The sequence below is a fragment of the Urocampus carinirostris genome, chromosome 1 (assembly GCF_059441175.1).
Source record: "Urocampus carinirostris isolate Australia breed hairy pipefish chromosome 1, RoL_Ucar_1.0, whole genome shotgun sequence".
Taxonomy (NCBI): Eukaryota; Metazoa; Chordata; class Actinopteri; order Syngnathiformes; family Syngnathidae; genus Urocampus; species Urocampus carinirostris.
The window spans coordinates 6,232,144-6,256,108 of NC_142349.1; the positions used below are offsets into that span (position 1 = coordinate 6,232,144).

At 38.3% G+C, this 23,965-nt stretch overlaps 1 protein-coding gene across 6 annotated transcripts in view; it reads right to left on the bottom strand.

The window, feature by feature from the left end:
• carmil3 (capping protein regulator and myosin 1 linker 3) overlaps positions 1-23,965 on the bottom strand; it is a 100,680-nt gene that overhangs the window by 43,125 nt on the left and 33,590 nt on the right. For all 6 annotated transcript variants that reach the window (XM_088349340.1, XM_088349591.1, XM_088349673.1 and 3 more), the window contains exons 13-18: positions 19,273-19,382; positions 19,108-19,185; positions 10,960-11,036; positions 3,726-3,830; positions 377-446; positions 182-263 (exon numbers count right to left, since the gene is read on the bottom strand). In XM_088349340.1, coding sequence (XP_088205466.1) covers positions 182-263; positions 377-446; positions 3,726-3,830; positions 10,960-11,036; positions 19,108-19,185; positions 19,273-19,382 — 522 coding nt within the window. The remainder of the gene's footprint in view (positions 1-181; positions 264-376; positions 447-3,725; positions 3,831-10,959; positions 11,037-19,107; positions 19,186-19,272; positions 19,383-23,965) is intronic.

Sequence of the window (23,965 nt, forward strand, 5' to 3'; positions counted from 1 at the left end):
ATGCAACTCTGACTGTGCCTCACCAGACCTGAACCTCACCACAGGTAGATTTTAATGAATTTAAATATCATTAAAATAATTTAGCTATAATATCTAATCGATGGAGTGAAATTGATCGCATACAATGATCCAACACAAGCTGTATGCATTGCAGTGCTTTGGGTTGAATGATGCGTCTCACCATTATCGGAGATGTCTAAAGTTCCAACACATGAAACTCTTGGAAACAGCTCCTGAAGAACCCCAGCACCTGCAGATCTTAACTGACAGGAAAGAAAAAAGAATTTTATAAAGCACCATGGGATGAACAGGATCATCAGTTGATATGAACATGAATGGATCTCGCCTTTGCAACACGGGAAGACAGAGCGCATACCTCGCAGGCGCTGATGTCCAACTGCATATCAGTGATATGGGGGTTATTAGACAGACCAAGGAAGAGCGCTCTGGAGGGAAACAAGATGTTTTATGAACAGACTGTTACAATATCTAAAGATTTTACATTTATATCCATTTCTAAATAGAGTTTATCCAACCACGATTTTTCACTATTTTAGTCCCATTCCAGGGAAAAACAAAATGGCGGAAAACCACAACTTACGTGCGTCCTCGTACGAAACTTGCAAGGTTTGGTAATATCCATTAACCATAATATGCATTTAATATTTCACCGCTTAAGCAAAATAATCCTATTTATTTCACCCAGCATCCATTAAAATACACCGATTACGATAGACACAAATGAGCCAAAGGGATATCAAAAATAAGCCAGCTTGCGTTAGTTTAGCTGTCAAAATTCTTTGCCCTTCCGGGTAGGATATTTTTCAGGCAACAAAGCTGTTGCCTACCTTTATACACTTAAAAAAATAACCTGTGCCACCCCACGAATATAACCAAAAATAACCATCAACGACACACATACATTTTGGCTCCGACAAAAGTCAATTCAATTTTATTGATGGATCAGGTATACTGAGAGTTAACTCAAGACTAAAGTTTTGATTTAAGTTGCTTTAACTATTTGACTATTCTTTTAAGATCCTGGGAGATTCCATAAGCACAGTAAGTACATTGCTTTAGCTACGACTTAATACTTATTTACTCATAACTCAAAGATTTTATCTACTTGCTCTCTAAACTCCAGGTGGTTACATTTGTCAAGAAGGCAGTGTTAATTTATGTGTGAAGCTCACAGACAAAAGCAAACTGCAAAACAATCAAAGCTTGAGGGGGATTTCATATAGCTGGCTGAGGGAATTGAAAAAGGTTTGACATGCTGATTCTGCTTTGGCTGCCGATCGTCATATGTCATCTCAGTTTTGCCTGTTTGGCAAGCATACACAACTGGCAATGCTAATCTGGTTTCCTTATTCCTTTTGTGTGATAACAGTAGGCTCACCACGTAAACTGAGCATCTGCACTATTTAAGTACAATTCTGCAGTCAGGTGCTCCAGATCTTATTTTCCAGACTTTTTCATTGCAAAAAGTCAGCAAACAGACTTTCATACTGACATTAATTTGTGTACCTATATTAAACAGTATAGGGCACTCCTTTCAAATGAATGCCATTCCTTTTGAAATCAAATGTGAGGCCAAAGTGACAAACATAACTTGTATCCCTTGTGATTTGAGTCTTTTAGAGCTTAGCTTAGGCATGTCAAACATACGGCCAGCGCGCCAAACAGGCCCGTTGAAGGATTTAATATAGCCAGCCTTAAATTTCTGAGTGTGTAAAAAGACTCGAGTCATTTTGTATCAAAAGTTCTGATTTTATTAAATAAATGCAAACCGGCCACTGGAAGACTGTGTTGAATTTGTAAAGCGTGGTGAGTTGGTTCAGGTGTTAAATTGCATTTACTCAACTGTTAAAATAAGCTATTTAACACATTCAACGACAAACATTAAAAACAAATTATTCTCATTGTTTGTGAAGGAATGTATTTAGAAAAGCGCATCAGTGATTAAAATACTGTATGTAAGGTAAGTTGTCAATGTAGGCTGAATGATCAAGAATAATACAGAACAACAAAGTTAAAAATTCTGAGTTGACATTCTTTAACCTATCCGTTACGTTTTGGAACAGAAAGTCTGAAAATGCCTAGGAGCCAAACGGAGTTTGACATCCCTGGCTTAGCAATAAAAAAATAATTCATGTATGCAAGTGTGTTTGCGACATCATTACTAGAAGTGAGCACAGTTATTTAGAAGTGCCAATGTACAGCACTGTAACCGAGTATGCCAGAATAGATCCATCCATCCATTATCTGCACTGCTTATCCTCAGTAGGGTCGCGGGGGTGCTGGAGCCCATCCCAGCTATCTTCGGGCAGTGGGAAGGGGAAACCCTGAACTGGTTGTCAGCCAGTCGCAGGGCACATAGGGACGGACAATTCGCTCGCTCATTCAAACCTCAAAACAATTTAGACCGGCCAATTCACCTGAAATGCATGTTTTTGGAATGTGGGAGGAAACCGGAGTGCCCGGAGGAAACCCACGCAAGCACGGGGAGGACATACAAACTCCGCACAGGAAGTCTGGTAGCTGGATTTGAACCCATTCCAATTTGGCCGGAATGCTATTAATGGGGTTAAATGAACGTTTCTTTCTTTCAAAAAGTTTCTTAGTCAGTTGATTGTAGGTATTATGTGGTCCATCGGCAATTTTGAATATTAATCAAACTATTTCATTTCAAGCCTTATCCAATTTGTGTTTTTTTATTTATTATGAATAATCTCAAATAGTTCATTTAAATTATTTTTTTCTTTATTAAGAAGGTTTTTTTTTGTAGACAATTAACTCCTTAAATCTACAGTAACAAAGATACAGGTGCCACTGAGTTTTTTCAAAGCAATATGAAGTCACAGAATGACCGAAAGGTCATCAAAAACTTATTTCATGACTTATTTCATTGACATTTCAAACGTGCTACGTGAAATCACACTTAGTGTTTTGATTCTGCAAGCAGGGCAAAAATATACATGCTGATGAATTGATATAAAAGGTTTTATACCATTTATTAGTTGTGAGTATTTGTTAATGTTTTTAAGTAATGCCTTTTAAAAGGATTACTTGCCAGTATGTCCTCATTATCCATCCATTATCTGCACCGCTTATCCTCAGTAGGGTCGCGGGGGTGCTGGAGCCCATCGCAGCTATTTTCGGGCAGTGGGCAAGGGACACTCTTGGCTTGACGAGACGGACTACTCACTCGCTCATTCAGACCTAGGGACATACTGGAGGTGGCCAATTCACCTGACATGCATGTTTTTGGAATGCGGGAAAAAACGTAGTGCCCGGAGGATAGCCACGCAAGCACTGGGAGAACATGCTAACTCCACACAGGAAGGTTTGATCTCATGACCTCAGAACTGTGCCGCACACGCGCTAACCACTGCGCTGTCGTGCTGCCTGTCCTCATTATATATTTTTTAATTTTATTGTTTGTTAATGCAACATCCAAGGCACGTCTGGCCTCCTGGAAGAGGTATTACCTGATGTCCCTTCTTAAAAGTTTTTTCTATTTTCCTTATGCTGCGGTTTTTGAGTTTTACCTTGCCCTCATGAATGTTTTAGATCAGCGGATGGTGTAACAATAGTCTTTAGTTTGCAGCCCTTTAAGAATCTTTGTGATTAAGCGCAAAACAAATAAACATGACTTGACTTGACCATTTCCCATGAGCTTATCAACTTGTGCACGTTTAGAAAAAACATGACTGCCTTCTTACCTCAGCCAATCAGCAGGAACCTTCATGGAGGCCAGGCTCACATGGGTCAAGTTGAATGCAGAACTGAAAAACTGCCGGAAAGTTGGCAGAGAATCTCTGGCCTTTCTGGAAAGATAGAACAGAGAAATTTGGATGTCTAAAAGTTATCTATACAGTCAGCATAGAAAGAAAGAGGGTGCCCGAAAGTGAGCATGATGGATACTTTCTAATCAGTCACTTGAAAGCTTGACAGACGAGAGATATGAGGCGGATAACGAGAGCAATACACACAAGCACGTTGATGGCTGAAAGTTTGAAACAGTATTTAATGAGGTTGACTAAAAGAACATAACCTAATCCAGTGATTTTCAACCACTGTGCTGCGACACACTAGTGTGCCGTGAGAGATTATCCAATGTCACTTTTTAAAATGTAAAATTTTATAAAACATTTATGGATCATTTTCTGCAAATATTATGACTTTGTCAAGTGTCTTTGGTGTAAAAACTGGGGGTATTATAAATTATAATGTAATTAAACATACTGTTCAGTGTCATTTTATAACATTTTTGGTAGGTGTTGTGCCGCAAAATTTTTCCAATGTCAAAAAAAACATGCCCTGGCTCAAAAAAGGTTGAAAAACACAGACCTAATCAGTGTTGGGAATAACTCTGTTGCGTGACTGTGTAATTCTTTCAGTAATAGGGTAATTTGACTAATTATTTATCTCCACCGTTAGTTACTGAAGGTCAAAAGTGATGCGTTACTTTGTCTAGCACAGTAGAAATCCGCATGTTGTCCCATGTGAAGGCTATGCCAGAGTGTGCGGTCTTCTTGTGCATAAGGAAGATAAGCAGGACATCCTCGGTCAGCCTTTTGGCATATATCACCAACATAAACACGGCTCTCATTCAATTTAACACGGCAGCCATCTGCAATAAATAACAAAACAATGCGTATGTGTGTGATGACGTCACACAATTGAGAAGGTCCTACCCATAGTATCAATGGTGAGAGCGCTATTAAATTCACAATACTTAACATCTCACTTGGGGGAAACTAGTGTACGATTCTTTAATGGTTCCTGCGTCGTTAAACACAAATTTCTCCAAAACTGCTGCTTTCAGCGAGAATTTTTGTCAGTTACCATAGACAGAAAGAGTGGGGAGGTAGAGACAGAGAGAGCGGGAGGGGAGATGGAGGGAGAAACGTAGAGAGGGTTTGGATAGTCACTTTAGATTTTTTACTGTTGATTTGTTGAGAGCAAAATATTTAAAGTGCCGTTGCCTATTTGTACTTGAACAGTTGTCTCAGATTGTGAGTTTGATGTATTTATTTTACACTGCAGTGTTGTACACACTTTGTATTGTTCATATGTTCCCTTTTGTTGTGTGAAAATATTTGAAGTACAGTAGTATATGCCTTCTTTCGCAGTTGTCTAACTAGAGATTATGATGCCTTTTATAGTGAAACTCAATTTCCATCTTTTTACAATTAACTTTCGTTGTGAACAAAACTCTTCAAGTAGTCTACTTGACCATTTGTCTCAGGATGTAAGCGTTCGATTTAATTCATCAAACTCAGATTTTATTGTTTACTGCTGATTGTTATTTTATCATATTTCTTACTGTTTATTTCTGTTGAACTTCAAGTGTAGGATAAATCCGTTGCTGGTGAGGTTGAATAAATATTACAAGATTCTATGACCTTGGGGAGGATAGAGACAGAGAAAGAGGGAGAGGAGGGTGTTTGGTAGAGACGTCATTTCTTTTATATGAGCACATGTTAAATTGTTTTTAAGCTGTCCTGACCTAAAGAAAGTTTTACATGCCTTAATAAGCTCAAGGTTAGATTATTGCAATGCACTTTATGTTGGCGTATGCCAGTCATCTATTACTTGCCTTCAACTTGTGCAGAACGCGACTGCCTGTCTTTTGACCAACACCAGCAAACGTGCACATCTCTCCTATTCTTAAATCCATTCATTGTCTCCCGTCCATTTTATAATTGATTTTAAACTTGTTTTTAAAGTTCTAAACGGTTTTGCCCTCATCTTCATTTTCTGAGCTCTTAACTATTCACAATCCTTGCAGAGTTTTGAGGTCCAAGGACCAACTTGTGCTGGGTATGCCCAGGTAAAATCTAAACGCTAAGATGACCAAGCCTTTTCTGTTGCTGCCCCTGGGCTCTGGAATCAGCTCCCAGTCGAATTGCGTCTTATTTCTGACCTGGACCAGTTTAAATCCAGGCTAAAAACGCACGTTTTCTAGTTCGAGGACACATTTATTTTTATCTTATTTGATACTGTTGTATTTACTGTTTTTATTGTCATTTCTAGTTTTTTGTTTTTGTTTTTTACTTATTATTTCTCTTTGATCACTGTAAAGCAATTCGGTACACCTAAGGATTGTAAAGGGCAGTGTAAATAAAGTACATTTACATGTACATTCAAACGATTAGTCGAATAATTGGACAATTCCTTCTTTTCCCCCTTAAATTTGGCATGAGGTTTATCAATGTTTTGGGAAATGGCAATAAACACAGGAAAATGGGTGCAATGAAAAACATTGCAGATTCGAACAAAAAAGTAGATAAAAATCGAATCTTAATAGCAGTGCTCAGTCAGTAGAAACATAACTCCATAAAAAAACCTCCGTCCATTTTTAATGCACGTAAAATAAATAAAAAATTGAAACCAAGTAAACATTTGTGTTCCCTGTAAACCAAGAACAAACTCATTTTCAGCAGTAGAATAGTAAAACAAATATTCACATTTTGTGAAGTATATTCGGTTGTCCACTGCAAAGTCTGTTACAAAAAAAAAAACGGTTTTAACATTTGTGTTTCAGACTGTATGCGTTTCATTTTGAATACAATATACTGCTAAATCTCTTTCATAGTGAAATATATATGTATAAAATGTACAATGCATGTCATCAAAACCATATTGGCCTGAATCTTAGCGAGGCGAGTCAGACGGTTTCGTTAACTGTTCAACATGCTTTTTAAATTATCGTACAACAATAAACTGCCATGATATGAAAGGTTTGCTTTACAAACTTAGCAAGTACTATTTTTATCCGCCGTATCCAGGCTAAAATGTTCCCAAGCTTTATAGTTTTGGTCCGAGTACTTGATGTAAAATTGTTATTCCTATTGCACTTTTAGGAATTCCATTATTTATGTCCTGGTGAAATGTTTTTGCCACAGAGTACTTGTAATAGTGCATACGAGTGCTTTAAATATTATTTTTGGTAACTAGACAAACACGTGGTTCATAAAATCAAAATGAAATAACAAAAAGATCAAAATAGAGAAGCAAATGCTGGTTATAATTACAATGTTTAAAGAGCTTAGTGGGAAAAGATAAGTCTGCTACATTAATTAAAGTCCCATCATTACTGCTGACACAAGCCTGCACTGAGGGACAACTTCTCATCTTTGACCCATTTGTGTTAATTAGGACTAAGCTTATGAAACCTATGCAGATACCATCTATGCAAATGTAGCATCAATGCAATTTTTCATGCATGCCCAAGAACCGTGCTGCATCAGCAACATATTACCAAGCCTGTGTCACAGTTTATTGCTGTTCACAAGTGTCACTGCTGCAGCTTATAAGATTGGTATTAGAGGTGTCCAATTTCCTATTCATGACTCAAGACAATAATTTGCACATTTCAAGTCTAGGGGTCTTTGTCGTACCAGAATATTTCAATAAGACCACCAATGAGCTAGCGCAGGATACTAGAGGGAGGCTAAAACGGTAGTGAAAAGTTATACAGTATTGTAAAAATTAAAATGTGAAAGCGTTATCGCTGAGTCAATTCTTCATGCTTGATCATTTTGTTTTGTTTTTTTATGTTAAACAACTGAAAAGGAGATTTCATAGGAGGCCAGTTTCTTAGTTTGACTATCAATGCACACTGGTTCATTGTTTTGAGTATAAAATCATTGTTGCTATCAGCTAATCGTGTAGCTGTTCTTTGAAATACCACACCCTTTATGGGTGATCTGCTTTTTGTAACCTTGAAGGTTTATTAAAAAAGTGGTCAAGGTAGGGCCTCAGAGCAGGGATGGACATTCCTTATCCAAAGGCTTCTCTTGCTGTCCTTCTTGCGAGTTCAAAATCAGTTAAAACCTCCGGCCATTTTCAGTGTTTGCTAATGTTTAAACTTGACACTTATTTAACTTAAAATCGTTGAAGTAACTTCAATGCTTTAACTCAATTGTTGAAACAACTTTAAAACTATTACATTGACAGCTGAAATTAAAACGTGTTCAGGGATATCTCATGAAAAAATAAATATTAGATTTACATCAAAACAGCAAAGGTCTGTAGTCATGAGACAAAAATAGTTAAATGAACCAGGGTAAGTGATTGGGGTTAACTGATGCGCTTGAACCTCCCAAAAAAGAGAAATAGACAATACATTTTCATGAGACCTCCACAAACCATGAAGGCGGATTCACTAGACAGGGAAAGTAAGGTAATCTATTATATGCACAAAGGGTTTAATGGAAATTATTGGCGGCATTTCTAACTGAATTCAAGAACTGCCAGGATTAGTTGATAAAACAGCGAATACGACAGATTTGACAAATTACCATAGCTACTTAAATCCAGCAATTATTCTACAGCTGAAATGAAATGAAATGAAATGATCTGCATTTATATAGCGCTTTTCAAGTCAATGACTTCCCAAAGCGCTTTACAGTGTGCTTCACATTTCCCAATAGCGGCCGTGATCTGTGCAGCCATGTAAGGCGCTAACCTGCATATTGGGGGTATTGGGGGTTCAGTGTCTTACCCAAGGACACTTCGACATGTAACTCAGACGAGCCGGGATTCGAACTGGGATCCCTTGATCTCAAGACGAGCGCTCAACCTCCTGAGCTACTGCCGCCCCCAGCTTTTCAAAAGTCTTAGGTACATTTGATGTCACCAACTTTCTTTAACTATGAATGCCTTTTTTAAAAAACCACATTACATTAAGGTTTTTGCAAGGCTAATTATTTTTAGGCAGAACGGCGACCTAGCGGTTAGCGCGTGTGCGGCACAGTTCTGAGGTCATGAGATCGGAGTGTGCATGTTCTCCCCGGGCTTGCGTGGGTTTCCTCCTGGCACTCTGGTTTCCTCCCACATTCCAAAAAACATGCATATCAGGTTCATTGGCTGGTCCAAATTGTCCCTAGGTATGAATGAGCGAGTGAGTTGTCTGTCTCTGTGTGCCCTGCGATTGGCTGACAACCAGTTCAGGGTTTCCCCTGCCCACTGCCCGAAGATAGCTGGGATGGGCTCCAGCACCTGCGACCCTACTGAGGATAAGAGGTGCAGCTAATGGATGGATGAATAATTATTTTTTAATTTCTTTACCAGCCCATTAATGGTGTTCACTCACTTTTTGTGTGCTTGAATTTGCAAAAACAGAATCACGGACTGTTGTCCAACATGCATTTTACAGAAAATTCAAAAGGAGCCACCGGGAAGGTGCATAGGATGACATAATTAATTCATAAGGGATGGGTGCTTATAGGCAGCTAAAGGAACCCCTTAACTACAGAAGATGTGATTAAACAAGTTAGAACTGCTTTTCATTGGAGCCCTCAAAAGTTAGAAGAGTCAGTAGAGAATTTCAGTGTCCAACAACAACTTTGGCATGTCTTAAGAAGATGACTACACATGACGCTGTACAAGCTACAGTCCAGTCCAACAGCTTAGGGACACTGATAATCCAGCTTGTCATGACTTTTGAATTGCAATGCGACTGAAAATGAAAAATTATGGATTTGACAACAAGCTTGTTTTTAGCGATGAGGCGAATTTCCACGTAAATGGAAATGGAAAAGTTGAAAGGCATATGTCACTTATGGGGTACTCAAAACCCACATCAACTTTTTGAGTGTCAGCGAGATTCTCCAAAGGTGAGATAAATTGAACAGCCCAGGCAGAATAATCAAGATCTCATGTCCTTGCTACCCAGAATTCCAGGTCTCACACTATGCGATTTCTTTATGTGGAGATTTGTAAAAAGATTGGTCTATGTGCCCACTGTTCCAAGAGACGTTGATGTGCTAAAAGCACGTATAACAGAAGCTGTTGCAACCATTGACGATGCAACGTTGGGACGCATTTGGCATGAATTTGACTATCTACTTGATGTCTGTATGTGAACAATGGTGCCCACATTAAACCTCTTTAAATCTTCAATGTAAAAACAGATTACAAGCATTTTGAATGTATCAGATGTGTGTTTATATCCTTAATAGTTTAAGAGATATTAAATGTCAAAATGTGCTCAAGACTTTTGTAACAATCCTCTATTTTTAGTCACACAAGTAGAAGCAGTCAAGTCTGTAAATATGAATTTGGAACCCACGCATTGTAATGCAAAAGAAAATCAATAATGTGAGTAAACTAAGTCTCACACAAAAAAACAAATGGATGCACGTGACATATGGAGGGGAGCAGCATTTCACATTTTGACTAAATGGAATTTATGGTTGCTAAGTCAGAAAATTTAAACACCAGAATAAACCTGTGCAATTGTGGAAAGTCCTTAACGGACATCCATAGGGTGCAGACTTTTGAAATAAAGATAACGTTAGGCCACTCACAAAGACGCAGGCTGATGAAAATTCCATGTACGGTCAATCAGGAGCGCAAACAGCAATGAGATTAACACATGTTTTATGCTCAGACTGCTATTCCAAATAATATCCTAACACAAATAAACCCTGAATGGAGAGTGAACTCTATTACAGTGTTCGTACATGGCCAAATCAAGCCACTTTTAAATGACTTTCAAGGCCAATATTCTGACTACCCCATTACCATTAAAAAAAAGTAATCCAGTGTGAATCATGTATTTTGCAGAGCCACAAATATATCTGTGATTTCTAATCTTGAGTGTGCATTTATCAGGACATAATTATTAGATCTTAAGTAAATTGCGGATATATTTTCAGATCTGAACAATAGGTCTGTAAATATTTTTGAGACAAACACTTCACCAAAAATTTAAGTACTTTTCAATCCTTGAAAACAGAATTTCAAAATTCAAGGATTTTCAAGGATTTCAAAAGCCCGTAGGAACCTTGTGTATGCAAGCCAAAAGGTCTTTTATACAATCAGCGCAATGACATGCAAGTGCTGGCTGCACAACGCTTTTTTGCTGATTCGTAGGCAAACAAAAATGTTTTCCAGGTAGAGGAAAAGTTGAGTGGATTAAACAGAGTTTAAGAGGACACGCACCTGTTAGTGAAGCAATTCTTAGATAGGTTTAGGTAGGAAAGGTCGGCGCAGCAGCCTCTCAGCAAGGCTCCAAACAACTGCAAAGTCAGACACACACAGGAAACATCAGAGAAATGTTCACACTAATGGTTCAGGTACTTTTAGTTTGTAATTGACCTCAGACAAAATTCAAGACCAAAACCTTTTTGATTATACGGGCTGCACTGCAAAAAAAAAAGAAGGAAAAAACTGAAAAATCACCTCTCATTGAAAAACAAAAAAGCTTCGTCAGCGGTTGGTAGTTTTACTAATTTAAAGTATTTCTAATTAAAATAAAGGCCTAAAGGTATTTTTGAAATGACCACAATATATATTTTTTTTATCACAATGGTATGCCTTTGTGATAAAAAAATATTTTAGGGTATAATGTATCACATAACTATTTCACAGTGTATACAGATTGAATTATTTTTCTCCTCCCCAAAGTAGGCTGAAAACTGTATAATGATTTAACAGAATTGCAGGGGGGAGTGACAATAACCCTCTTCATCTTATTTGGACAATAAAGCCTCTTGCATTGGGTTGAGGATGATTTGCATAATTCTTTACCATTTCAGAAACAGAAATATCTTCCATAGGATGTAATGGCGATGAAGTCATATTTAGTACCTTTTTTACATAGTACACTTTTGATCTGAGCTGTCAATTCACACACAAATGGGAAAAGGGAGATAGTAGGCTGGTAATACATTGATGACATTAAATTGCTTAATCTATAGTGGGAATGAAATAAAGGCTGCTTTCACAATGCAGATAAAAAGGTGGGGTGCGTTGTGTCCTTAGAATGTTGAAAGCACAATATTTTCTCCATTAAGTATGTGTTAACAGTCCAGTACTAAGTTCGGAGAGCTTTTATTTTTTTTTTTCCACCACGCCTATCTGCATTCTTGGCAACGCTGTTCCGTGACACGCAACTGATTAAATAGTAGGATAAGGCAGTGTCTGAAACTGATGACGAAAAGTTACAGGACACCAGGGCAGACGACTCTGAAAAGTTGCCTGCGCAGCCATACAGTTGCCTGCCTCATTTTCCCCCCAACTTAAAACGCAATAAGACAACTAATCGCAAAAATTGCATGTATATGACATCACTGTTTTCCATCTGCCATCAGTATGTGCCTTTATTTACTCATCTTCATTCATGCAATGTTTGCGTTGCGTCGTCTGCTACAAGCCACGTGAACTCCTCTTTCCGCGATGCTTTAAATGTACGTTTACGTTTTGTAGCGTCATAAATTTAGTTAGCTTATTTTGAATATTTCTTCTGGGGCTGAGGTTTTGGCTTGATTCCTAACCACTTCTCTATTTTTCTTGTGCTCTCTGTGCGTCTACTTTAGAAAATGATATGCAAATGAACGACCTTATAACACTCGGGAGAGTCAGGAAGCACAGTTATTTGATACAGGCTTCCAATTGGCTGCCGGGTATGCAAATTGCCAAACGAACCGAACGGATATTTTGAAATCAGAATAAAGCAAATGTTTGATTTGAAAAAAAAAAATAAAAAAATAAAAAAAAACCCGAGAGATGTATTCATTTTTTTCTCGAAAAAGTTGTTAGCCACCCAGGCAAAGACGTTTTGTAAGTTGTACGCCCGACGTAAAAGATGCATGCCCTGGGCGTCCGGTGTTATGCCGAGAAATGCATCCCTGCCGAGATTTGCATCCTCTCGCTACTATCACCACTTTTACCTCGTTTTATCTCACTTTTATATCACTTTTCGGGAATGTAATGGCGAACATATTACCAACACCACTTGGTCTTGCATTTGTTGGGAATGTAATAAAATTTGAACCATTCCTTCATGCTATTTGTTGTGAATGTAATCGAACGGTAATGCACTCTGTATATAAATCACTTTTGAGCAGGTAACATGTGTATTTTGCCTTTTTCTACTCAAATCGCTCGTATTGAAACTGTTATGCACTTTACCATAAAGCTTATTTCAGCATAATAAGCTTTATGGTAGACCATAACAGTTTGCATTTTGGAAAGTGGCTGCATGATCGTCAGCACAGTTTTAGTTAGTTTAGAGTGAAAATGATAAAATAAAGAAAAGGCCTGTTTGAATTTAAAGTAAAAACACCAACCCAAACCCCCAAAAAATGAAATAAAATGTTTACTTGAGTGCATCTATGGAATGCACTTGATGAATGAGCAGACTGAGGCTGTGATGTTGACTTAAGCCAAAAGATGGCGGCAGAGAGTTACAAAGTTTCTAATTCCGGACAGCACCTTAAAGCTTTTTTTGGCTATATGCTCCCATATGTCAGACTTAATTATTTAAAGTGAGTGTTTGTTGACTCGCCACTAAAGGTTGCTGTATCATAGAATGTAGCTGAAGCATGTGCATTTAAATAAGTCTCACTGCAGAATCCAAAGGAAAACCTGCACTATACAATGCAATACCTTAATTTTATGTGATCAAAAACACATTTCGGGTATGGTGTGAGCATCAAAGAAAATACAATCAATCAAGTGGCTAGATAGGCTTGGTCAAAGTTGAAGTGGGCCACAATATAACTTTAGTTGATAGCTGGAGAAGCTATTGAGGAGAAAAAAAATCCTGTAAAGCTTGCAAAAGCAAAAAGGAAGCGCCGGGAGGCTGAATCACGCGCTCGGCACTATTCGCTTACATGTTGTCGAAGTGGCGACAAAAGACTCAGAGCAGGAAACTATAAATACAGAAGATAGCGGCAGATAATAATCCGTAGCCAGTTGGTTGACAAGAGTGGGTAGACGAGCAAGACAAAAGGTTAGTAATAGCTTGTAAAATTGAAGTCAAAGATGAGAAACGGCCAAAGCCACCAACGATCGCATGTATGGGAGAGATGTGGAACATGATTAGCCGTTAAACTGCTGCTAAACTCAACAACACAAGATGACTTTCATTCTGGCATCCTCAGTAGGAACGTGGCGATGAAACGTCCACCTAATAGAGTGGTTTTTCTAGCAACAAAAATCTAGTCAAGTCAAGTCATGTTTATTTGTATAGCCCTGAATCACAGAGTCTCAAAGGGCTGCACAGAACAGATTAATGCAAACCACAGACTATTATGACACCGTCACCTGATCTAAAACCTACATGAGGGCAAATAATACAACAAATACACAGATATTGTCAACATAAAATATACCATAAATTCCGGACTATAAGCCGCTACTTTTTTCCCAAACTTTCAACCATGCGGCTTATTCAAAGGTGCAGCCAATTTATGTAATTTTTTAATGGGGGTCGCCAGCGGCGCTAGAGTATGAGAGGTAAGATTTAGACCGGTGGAATATATGTGCCGAGGAAGATCACAACTTATGAGCGTAAACAAACCCTCATCGTGCAAATTGCACAAAATGAGGCTCATGACGCAGCCACTGTGCCAAAAGCAAACGGGCATGTTACTGGAGTGTATTGAAGTAAGGGAGCGTTGAACGGCGTCATCATGATAAAATTTATTTCTGACATTAAAGAGACTAATTATATGTCTTTACCAAAAAGGAAGAGGCGGGTGGTCGGCAGTGATTCTTTCAATTACGGTTTTTATTTCCTTAACAGACTAATTTGCAGGTATGCGAGCGTCTTTTTAGTAGTGTGAGGCTACCTCCCAAAGGCACGGTTTAGGATGAAAGTTATATTATTATTATTAAAGCTTTGAAAACTCTCTCGATGTACCGTCTTTCTTTGAAAATATGTGTAATATGTATTTTCAACTGTATATTTTTGTAATGTATTTATTTGTATCTATTTGAGACACTTATTCTGCACGAACAAATTAAAAAAGAGCTGATGGGAAAGTGGGGACCGGTAAAGGTAAGTTTTTGTGGACACGGCGGACAATAATAGATATATATTTTTCCCACCCTTACCTTTGGAAATATACACTTTTTTTCCTTGGATTACTATCAACGGGCACCCAGCATCTGCAGGTCTGCAACAAATTTTAAGTAGCTATATCATTTTGCGTTCATTATGACGGCTGTGATTAATGGACTGTTTGCTTCAATGAAGGATATTTAGTTTTAATCGCGGGACTTGAAGTTTGGCTTAGATTAATCTTGTGTTTGTTTTGATGTGGGTGCATGCGGCTTATATACAGGTGCGGCTTGTGTATGGACAAAATCGTGTTTCCCCTTAAAATGTGATGGGTGCGGCTTATAATCGGGTGCGCTCTATAGTCCGGAATTTACGGTAGGTTATTCATATGCTATAGAATAGAAGTGTGTTTTAAGCTTAGATATAAACATTTTCACTGAGGTTGCAGATTGAATCTCAGGGGAAGAGCATTCCACACCACCGGGGCCCGAACGGAGAACGCTCTGGAACCTGCGGATCTCTTCTTGGCTCTTGGGATCACTAGTAGACCTGCATTTTCAGAGCGAAGGTTTCAAACCGGAACATAGGGGGGAATAAATCTGAAAGATATGAGGGAGCAAGTCCATGCATGATTTTGTATACTACCAACAGAACCTTAAAATCACATCTTACGCTAACAGGGAGCCAATGCAGGTTAGCTAAAATCGGGGTAATGTGATCAAACCCCTTTGTCTTAGTTAAAAGCCTCGCTGCAGCATTTTCTACCAGCTGAAGGCTCTTAATTTTGGACTTCGGGAGACCGGAGAGTAGTGCATTACAGTAATAGATACGGGAGGTAAGAAACCCATGAATTATAATCATAATCTCCGCATCCGACTGAGACAGCATAGGCCGAATTTTAGCAATGTTGCAAAGAGGGAAAAAAGCTGTTCTGGTAATATTCTTAACGTGTGTTTGAAAGGAAAGATCGGGAACAAATATGACACCTAAATTTTTGACTGCGTCACTCTGGGGGATATTACATTTGTCAATGTTCAGAGCCGTTTTTGAGAACAAGTCACGGTATTTAGATGGACCAATAACTAGCATTTCTGGCTTTTCAGAGTTAAGGCGCAAGAAGTTGAGTGACATCCGTTCTTTTATCTCAGTGAGGTAGGTCTCCAAATTTCCACAGTTTAGTGTGGCAGATTCCTGCATCGGGAGATATAGTTGAGGGTCATCTGCGTAGGAATGAAAACTGATATTATACTTGCGAATAATATCACCTAATGGAAGCATGTAAATGCTGAAAAGAAGGGGTCCAAGTACTGAACCCTGCGAAACACCAGAGGTAACACTAAAGGGCTCAGATGTCATTTCACCATATTTAACAGAGTGCGTCCTATCTGAGAGGTAGGATCTGAACCATAAAAGGACGGTTCCTGAGAGACCAATCCTTTTTTCCAACCGTTCTGGTAAGATATTATGGTCCACAGTGTCAAAGGCAGCTCTAAGGTCCAGCAGCAGATCTAGATCGCTAATAACACAAGCCTGTGTGATATTAAATGAGCACCGTATTTTACGGACGATAAGTCTCGGAGTAGAAGTCGCACCAGCCAAAAAATGCATAATTAGGATGGAAAAAAACATCAATATGAGTACAAGTCACATTTCTGGGGGAACATTTTTTTGATATAAACCAACACCAAAAACATAAATATTATCTTAAATGGCAAGTTAAAATAAGAAAGAACAACAGGTTGAATAAGTTTGTACTGTATACGACCGTTACATGATTGGCATTCCTGTTATTATGTTACATCGTAACTAGAAATAAGAGAGTCTCGTTGATGAGCTAATTGATTTATGACTTTACACTCCTAAAACTGCGCTATGAAAAAAATAATTGAAAAAAATGCTGACAATGTTTCCCCAGGGTGCTTTTGTTCTAGGTTAGGATACTATTGTTAAAAATTGGGGTATTTTAAAGTGCATTAAAAGCTCTGGATGTCATCACAAATAGTTGAAAATATTAAACCATAAAGATTAGGACAAACATCTCACTACGTAATCATAATATAAAATGCCAAAATAGACAAAAATATTAAGGTGTGACCTTGTATAAGACATTCATTCACAAAACAACTTACCACCTAAAAATGATGGAGCTGCACTGATTAAAAACGTATTTTTTAACAAAAGTGCTGCTTTCAATATGCTCACGACATTTTGGCAGTTTCAATATTGCAAAATTACGATGTTGCCATATTTGTTGGATTCTTCACAAGGACCAAAGTTAAATACCCTCTAATGTCACATTTTATGGTCTAATATATGAATCTTCACTGACACTTAGTTTATGTAAGCCATTTATGCAAATGCTTTGCCCTGCAGATTTACGATAATGCGCCAGCATTGTGACTAATACCTTATATTTTGATCAATACACAAACACTTTAAGCAGGATGCACTTGCAAATCAGCATCTGGTGATGCCTTTTCCTTTTTGATGAATAATTCCATCAAATATCAATATGAAATAAAACTTTACATCTATTTGTAGTAGTGAAACAATGCAAATATCAAAATTATTAATACTTAGCAAGAACTTCTATTATTTTGATTCAGTTGTCCTGGGATTGACACTTCTCTCCTCAACCAATTTTGCCAAAGTGTCGCATCCCTCTTTCTCACCCAGCACTCTCTGCTACTGCTAGTCTATGTCTGAGTGAATGACAGAGGCATATTTTTACCCTCTTCCCCAACTTGGCCACTGGCTGGGTTGAGATCAAATAGGAAGAATAAAAAAAAGTTTAACAATAAATAAAATAAATATACTGACTACAGAAAATAAAATTTATATCAACGTGATTAGTGTAAAAAAAACAACCCGTTTTATCATGTTTGTGTAAGGGACATTTTTAGGGCTTTGAATTGTGTGCATTGTAGACTAAAGTAAAATCTGGGGGCCTGAGCATTGCGTCACTGCTTTTTGCAGATGACGTGGTGCTGTTGGCTTCCTCAGGCCGTGATCTTCAGCTCTCGCAGGAGCGATTCGCAGCCGAGTGTGAAGCGGCCGAGATGAGGATCAGCACCTCTAAATTCGACACCATGGTACTCAGTCGGAAAAGGGTGGCTTTCTCCCTCTGGGTTGGGGATGAGATCTTGCCCCAAGTGGAGGAGTTCAAGTATCTTGGGGTCTTGCTCACGAATGAGGGTAGGATGGAACGGGAGATCGACAGACTGGTCGGTGCAGCGTCTGCCGTCATTCGGACCCTGTACCGGTCCGTCGTGGTGAAGAGGGAGCTGAGCCGAAAGGCAAAGCTCTCGATCTACCGGTCGATCTACGTTCCTACCCTCACCTATGGTCATGAACTTTGGAAGGTGTTCCGGGCATGTCCCACCGGCAGGAGGCCCCGAGGGCGACCCAGGACACGCTGAGAGACTGGCTTGGGAACGCCTCGGGGTCCTGTCGAATGAGCTGGAGGAGGCGGCTGGGGATAGGGACGCCTGGGCTTCCCTTTTAAGGCTGCTGCCCCCGCGACCCGACCTCGGATGAGTGGAAGATAATGGATGGATGGATGGATACTGACTACAGAAAATAAAAATTATATTAACTCAACGTGATTAGTGTAAAAAAAAAAAAACCTCTTTTATCATGTTTGTGTAAGGGAAATTTTTAGGGCTTAGAATTGTGTGCACTGTAGACTAATGTTGTGGCCAGCGAGAGTACCCACTCAATTCAGCTTTTTAATATTCATGACACTGCAATCACAGTGATGAAGATAAATTCCATTTTGTGAATCTCTTTCATTAATTTGGTGTGATATGTCAGCAATAAACGAAAAAGCTGCAGACTAGCCATAAACAACACATCCAGCCTTATGCCCACTCAGCTCTTATCACTATAGCTTCCATCCTCTAAACTGAGATCGCCACTAAAACAGCCTGAGTACAGTTCATTCAGCCTTTCAGTTTGCCTTTATGTTTGCCAGCAAAGGCAGCCGTATCAAAAGTCACTCTGAACTCAATTGGCGCTGTCATTCCTTTAGTTGTTAAGAGTTGGTTCTAATGTAACAAGACATATTTTTGTGATCAGAATATCATGTTGAAGGCCTTGCTACTTTGAAATAGTACATACAATCCAAAGATGCCCTTCCATTCACACTAATATTTTTGGGGATACAAACTGGGACGGCACACATAATCACACAAACAGCAGGTCCTCTAAGGGTTGTTTTAGTCAGTGACTGGTTTGTATTCTGTATGCCATTCTGAATCAAAATGAGAAGAAAAAAGCATAAGCCAAGTGAGGGTACAAACCGAGTCCACTGTGCAGTCCGTTCCTGACACATCCAAATGGACTAGACAGTTGGGCTGGGCAAGGAAGAGGTAAAGGTTCTGCAAAAACAAGGACAATTATTAGCAAATAAATACTCTTTTGCTGATGGTTATCAGTGTTGTGTATTGTGTATACTTTAGTCTCACCATGGCATCATCCCCAGACAGAACCCCAGGGTTTTTACTAAGGTCCAGGTGCAGCAGAGAATTGGAATAATCATCACTTGAGCACAATGCCTGGGACAACGACACAACACCTACGGTAGGATAGGAGTGAAAGGAAATTTTATGAGAGGCCATTTGAGAAGTAAATCATACTTGCTCTTACAAATACCATAATGCACACGCGTGCACACGCACACACGCACACACACACACATGTATTATTCGACCACTACATGCTGCTGTTTCGTGTTGTGCAACTGAAAACGAGTGCAAAGAAGAATACAAACTATGGCGACTAAAAATGCACTATTTTACTTCCTATTTTCTTGCCCAGCCTTAGCAGGAAGATGGCTGACTGTTATGTAAAACAAATGCAAATTTCTTGAGCAAGGAGTATTTTTTTAAAAATGCACATTTATATAATATTTCATCTATTTTGGATATTTTTTTTTAATTAATATTGTTCTTTTTAACCAATATTTGTTCTACCACTAGGAGATTATAAATGATATAACTTTCCCTTTATTTTTCTTATTACAGTGGGGTCCTACATAGACCCCTGCCCTAGACTGTCAAACCACAGGGGGGGCTCATTAAGTCCTCACAAAAAATATCTCAGAAAATTCACTTTTAAAAAAACAAATAAAAAATTGCAAATTGCTTCAAAATTGCAATTCTGGACTGTAAAATCGCAATTAGGTTATTTTCCAAAATCGTCCAGCCCTATCTGAGAGAGTATAGTGGTAAATGTGAGAGTTTATATTAGCGTGTGTGTGTAAGAGAGTACAGTCGTATAAATGAGAGACTATATTAGTGCTTGTGTATAGGTATGACTGTGACTTAATGAGAATAAAGTTGTGCATGTTGAAAGTCTTGCTACATGTGAGAGCTATGACTTACTTCTCAAACGGCCTCTCATAAAATAACAGCATGTTTAAAACAGGGATCTGATTTGACCAAAGTGAAATTATCTGAAAATTAGGCGGAGGTCTGGGGGCCGCGGGCACCCAGCTAGGTCCAGGGCAGTGCCCTGGTGGGGGGACAAGTGGGGCGAAGCCCCCCGGAGCTCATGGGTTTTACGTTTTTTTAAGTACTTTCAATGCACTCAGATGACAAAGAAATAGACAAAACAACAGCATCAATTTTCAATGTATTTTGAACTATCCCATATAAAATTACAGTTTAAGTCAACTCAAAATCAGTCACATTAAAAAACATTGGACTGCCTTTGCTTTTAAAAACTATCACTGAGAATATCATCATATCTAACTCATGTGATTACTAAGTTAACACATAAATCATGTTGAAGAGTTCAAATTTCATGAAGAAATAATTGTATCATGACCAAATGAAAAGTAACTCATATTAGAACATACCACAAATGTCTTTGTTATAGCAGAAGATGTTATCTATAAATGAAAGTACAATAAGTATAGACCCTACAGTAAAGTGTTGGTGTAATGTACACATGAAAATCTATCATTGTAATTGTTAAATATTTATGGCCATTTTTATTACGTTATAATATTTTCGGAAAAAAGGGGAAAACTGTCAAATAAATTTGAAAAGTTTACCACCTACCTCAAAATTCACGACTCTATCAGCAACTGGTACAGGTTTTTGGGGTGGATCACGTCTCTCTATTACCGCTTCCGTTTGTGGTGTCAATAAGGGATGGAGGCCTTAAAGTTTTGGAGTTTTCGTTTGGGCACCGAAACTACCAGCGATGGAATAATTTGTTGTTCTTGACTGGAGTTCTTTCACGTGTTTTTTGCTCTTTGCGTGACTTTCAAGAGCTTTGAAACCTCTCCCACCATAGACAATGGTATCATGGCATCAAATGCAAAGCGCTTTCCCGGCACGATCGATCTTCCGAATAAAGTCACTGAACAAATTCGTCACAGTCTTCTTTCCAACATTTGTAGATAATTCCTTCTCCAACCAGTCCGATCGAAACTTGTTTTTTACGATCTTATTAATTTCTTTACCTCGCGGAGCATCTTTGCGTTCGATCTCGGACATCTTTCTTTAAACACTCGGCAAAAACGTGTGAGAAATGAACAATGGCATACTCCTACGCCTTTATAACAAGCGCGTTTATTGGTCAACACGGAGACTTCAACCAATCGCAAGTACGTTTCATTTCAGTTACGGAAACACTAAAATGGAATGCTGTAGAGACGAAATCGTTTTTTTTACCAATTAAAAAATCGGAAATCTTAAAAATTTTATTTTTGGAGATAAAAAAAGCGGAATTCCGCGAATTAGCGGAAAAATCACATCCCTGTTAAAAAGAAAAAACAGTTTTCACTGAATAAAAATAAATAAAAAAACATGTGTGCAACGTGTTAGCAATTGACAAATGTCAAACAATAATGAGTGTGTAAAAACATGGCATCACCATTTACTCCAGGGATTACTATGTTTTTACGGCAAGCTAATATTAAACAGGCTTTGGGAGACACAACCTATTTCCTAGTCCCTCTCATCAAAAGAGTGCATTCAAAGCTGGAAAAGGAACACATTCTCTCAATGGAGATTGCTTCACTTTCACAGAGATAGGAGCAATAAGACACCTCGTTAAAATGGTTATACAGCCATGATAGTGCAGGGAACAGCACACCACAGGGGACTACCAATGTAATGGTACAAAAATATGAAAGTCAAGGCAAAAAACAAGGGTTATTGATCAATATGGTGTGTGGACTCTTACAGTCTATTTTTGCAGATGGTTAATGCACCCTAGCTCAAAGTCCAATGTTTCATTTACTTGAATGCAAGAATAACTCACACAACTACAAGCAAAAATAGCAGATATGACATGCCAAAAAAGGATATAAAACATTATTCTCTGTTACGTTTAGTAGACACTCAAAATAAGGAGAGAAAACTTAAATGGATTTTGAACTTGCAGGGTCAGGGAAAAAGCTTTCAGATAAGAGAATTTCGTCCTATCCTGAACCTCTTCTACAAGGACCTGCTTTTTAGATATGATTGGCTGATAGGGACAATGATGTAAAAGTCAAAATAAGACCAACAGTGTGTAAAATAAAAAACTGGAATCTATGAAATCCCCTTTGCAGATGTCCAATCATAAAAACAAAATACACTTGTCATTCTCCATCAGAAACTCACAGTTACACTTGGTGAGTAGCGTTTTTACTGGTATTAAATTATTTTAAACACCTAATAGAGGTAAATAATACAGTTACCCTTTGGTAAAACAGACATTTTATAGTAACATAAAGTGAAAGAATGTGGCGTGTATGTATGTATCTCTGTAAGAGATACACATTACACACATTTCTTTAAAATACAAATAAGTGCAAGATAATTTTTCAAATACAATACATTTCAAAGACTCAAAAAGAGACTTGAGGCATCAATGAGAAAAGTTGCAAGGCAACCTTTACTTCTTTTATAAATTTGATGACGGAGCAAGTGACTGTATTTTAGACATGTACTGTACACATATTAAAATAAAATAAAACATTCATAAAAGTGTATATAAAATCCAAGTGGACACTATACCAGGGCCAAAAAGAGATCCGCAGGATCGAGAGCGTTCTCCGTTCGGGCTCTGGTGCTGTGGAATGATCTGCCCACTGAGATTCAATCTGATACCTCAGTGGAACTGTTTAAATCTAGGCCTAAAACACACTTCTATTCTATAGCTTATGAATGACCTATATTTCGTGTTGACAATATCTGTGTATTATTTGTTATTCCAACTTCAGTTGCAGCCTGGTCATCCTGGAAGGGGGATTACCTCATGTGCAGTCCCTTCTCAAGGTTTCTTCATTTACCTCATGTGGAGGTTTTGAGTTTTTCCTTGCCCTTATGTAGGTTTTACATCAGGGGATGGTGTAATAATAGTCTGTAGTTTGCAATAATCTGTGCAGTCCTTTGAGACTCCTTGTGTTTAAGGGCTATACAAATAAACATGACTTGACTTGATTATCCTTCATGTTTTCTTTTCAAAGGGAAAATAAGGGTAAAGGGTGGCTCATCCATGAACAAACTATACCCTAAAACTCTCCTCTGGTAGAAGACATTTGTAAAGACAGAGTGTGTACAAAGAGAGTTAAGGTATGAGGGATTGAAGGTTGAAAAATGTGTCTTTTTAAAGCAGTGCCTGTGTCTAAAAATACCTGAATAGTCTTAGAGGTGATTGTTTCTGAAGATTTATTGCTACACAAAGAAAATATATTTAGAATGAAAAGGCATTTAAAAATTGTCTGGTCGAGGTCAGCTGTCAAAATCATTATCTAATTGTGTCAGCACACACATAGTGATGTAGAGTCAATGTAATACTTAAAAACTCAATATTACAACTTAAAATTCTTACTGCTATTGGGACTCTTGGTGGGAGACTTGATGAATTTATTTTAATTAGTTAAGCTAGAAGCTTTTAACCCGAAGCACTAAAGAACATGACATTTACATAATGAAAGTTAGGAGTTCAACCCCTGAAACTTGCTGGTCCACAAAAGATTTTGCTATCAAAACTGTATAGTGTACTTTTGCTGAATTATCTGCAGTGATAACCGATCACCTGATTTTAAAGGAAAATTTTAAAGATTAGAGGTTGGCAGATTGATCAGAATATCAATATTATCATGACCAAGCGCATACTTGGATCAGATCGATACTCCTTTCCAGAGACTGATACTTC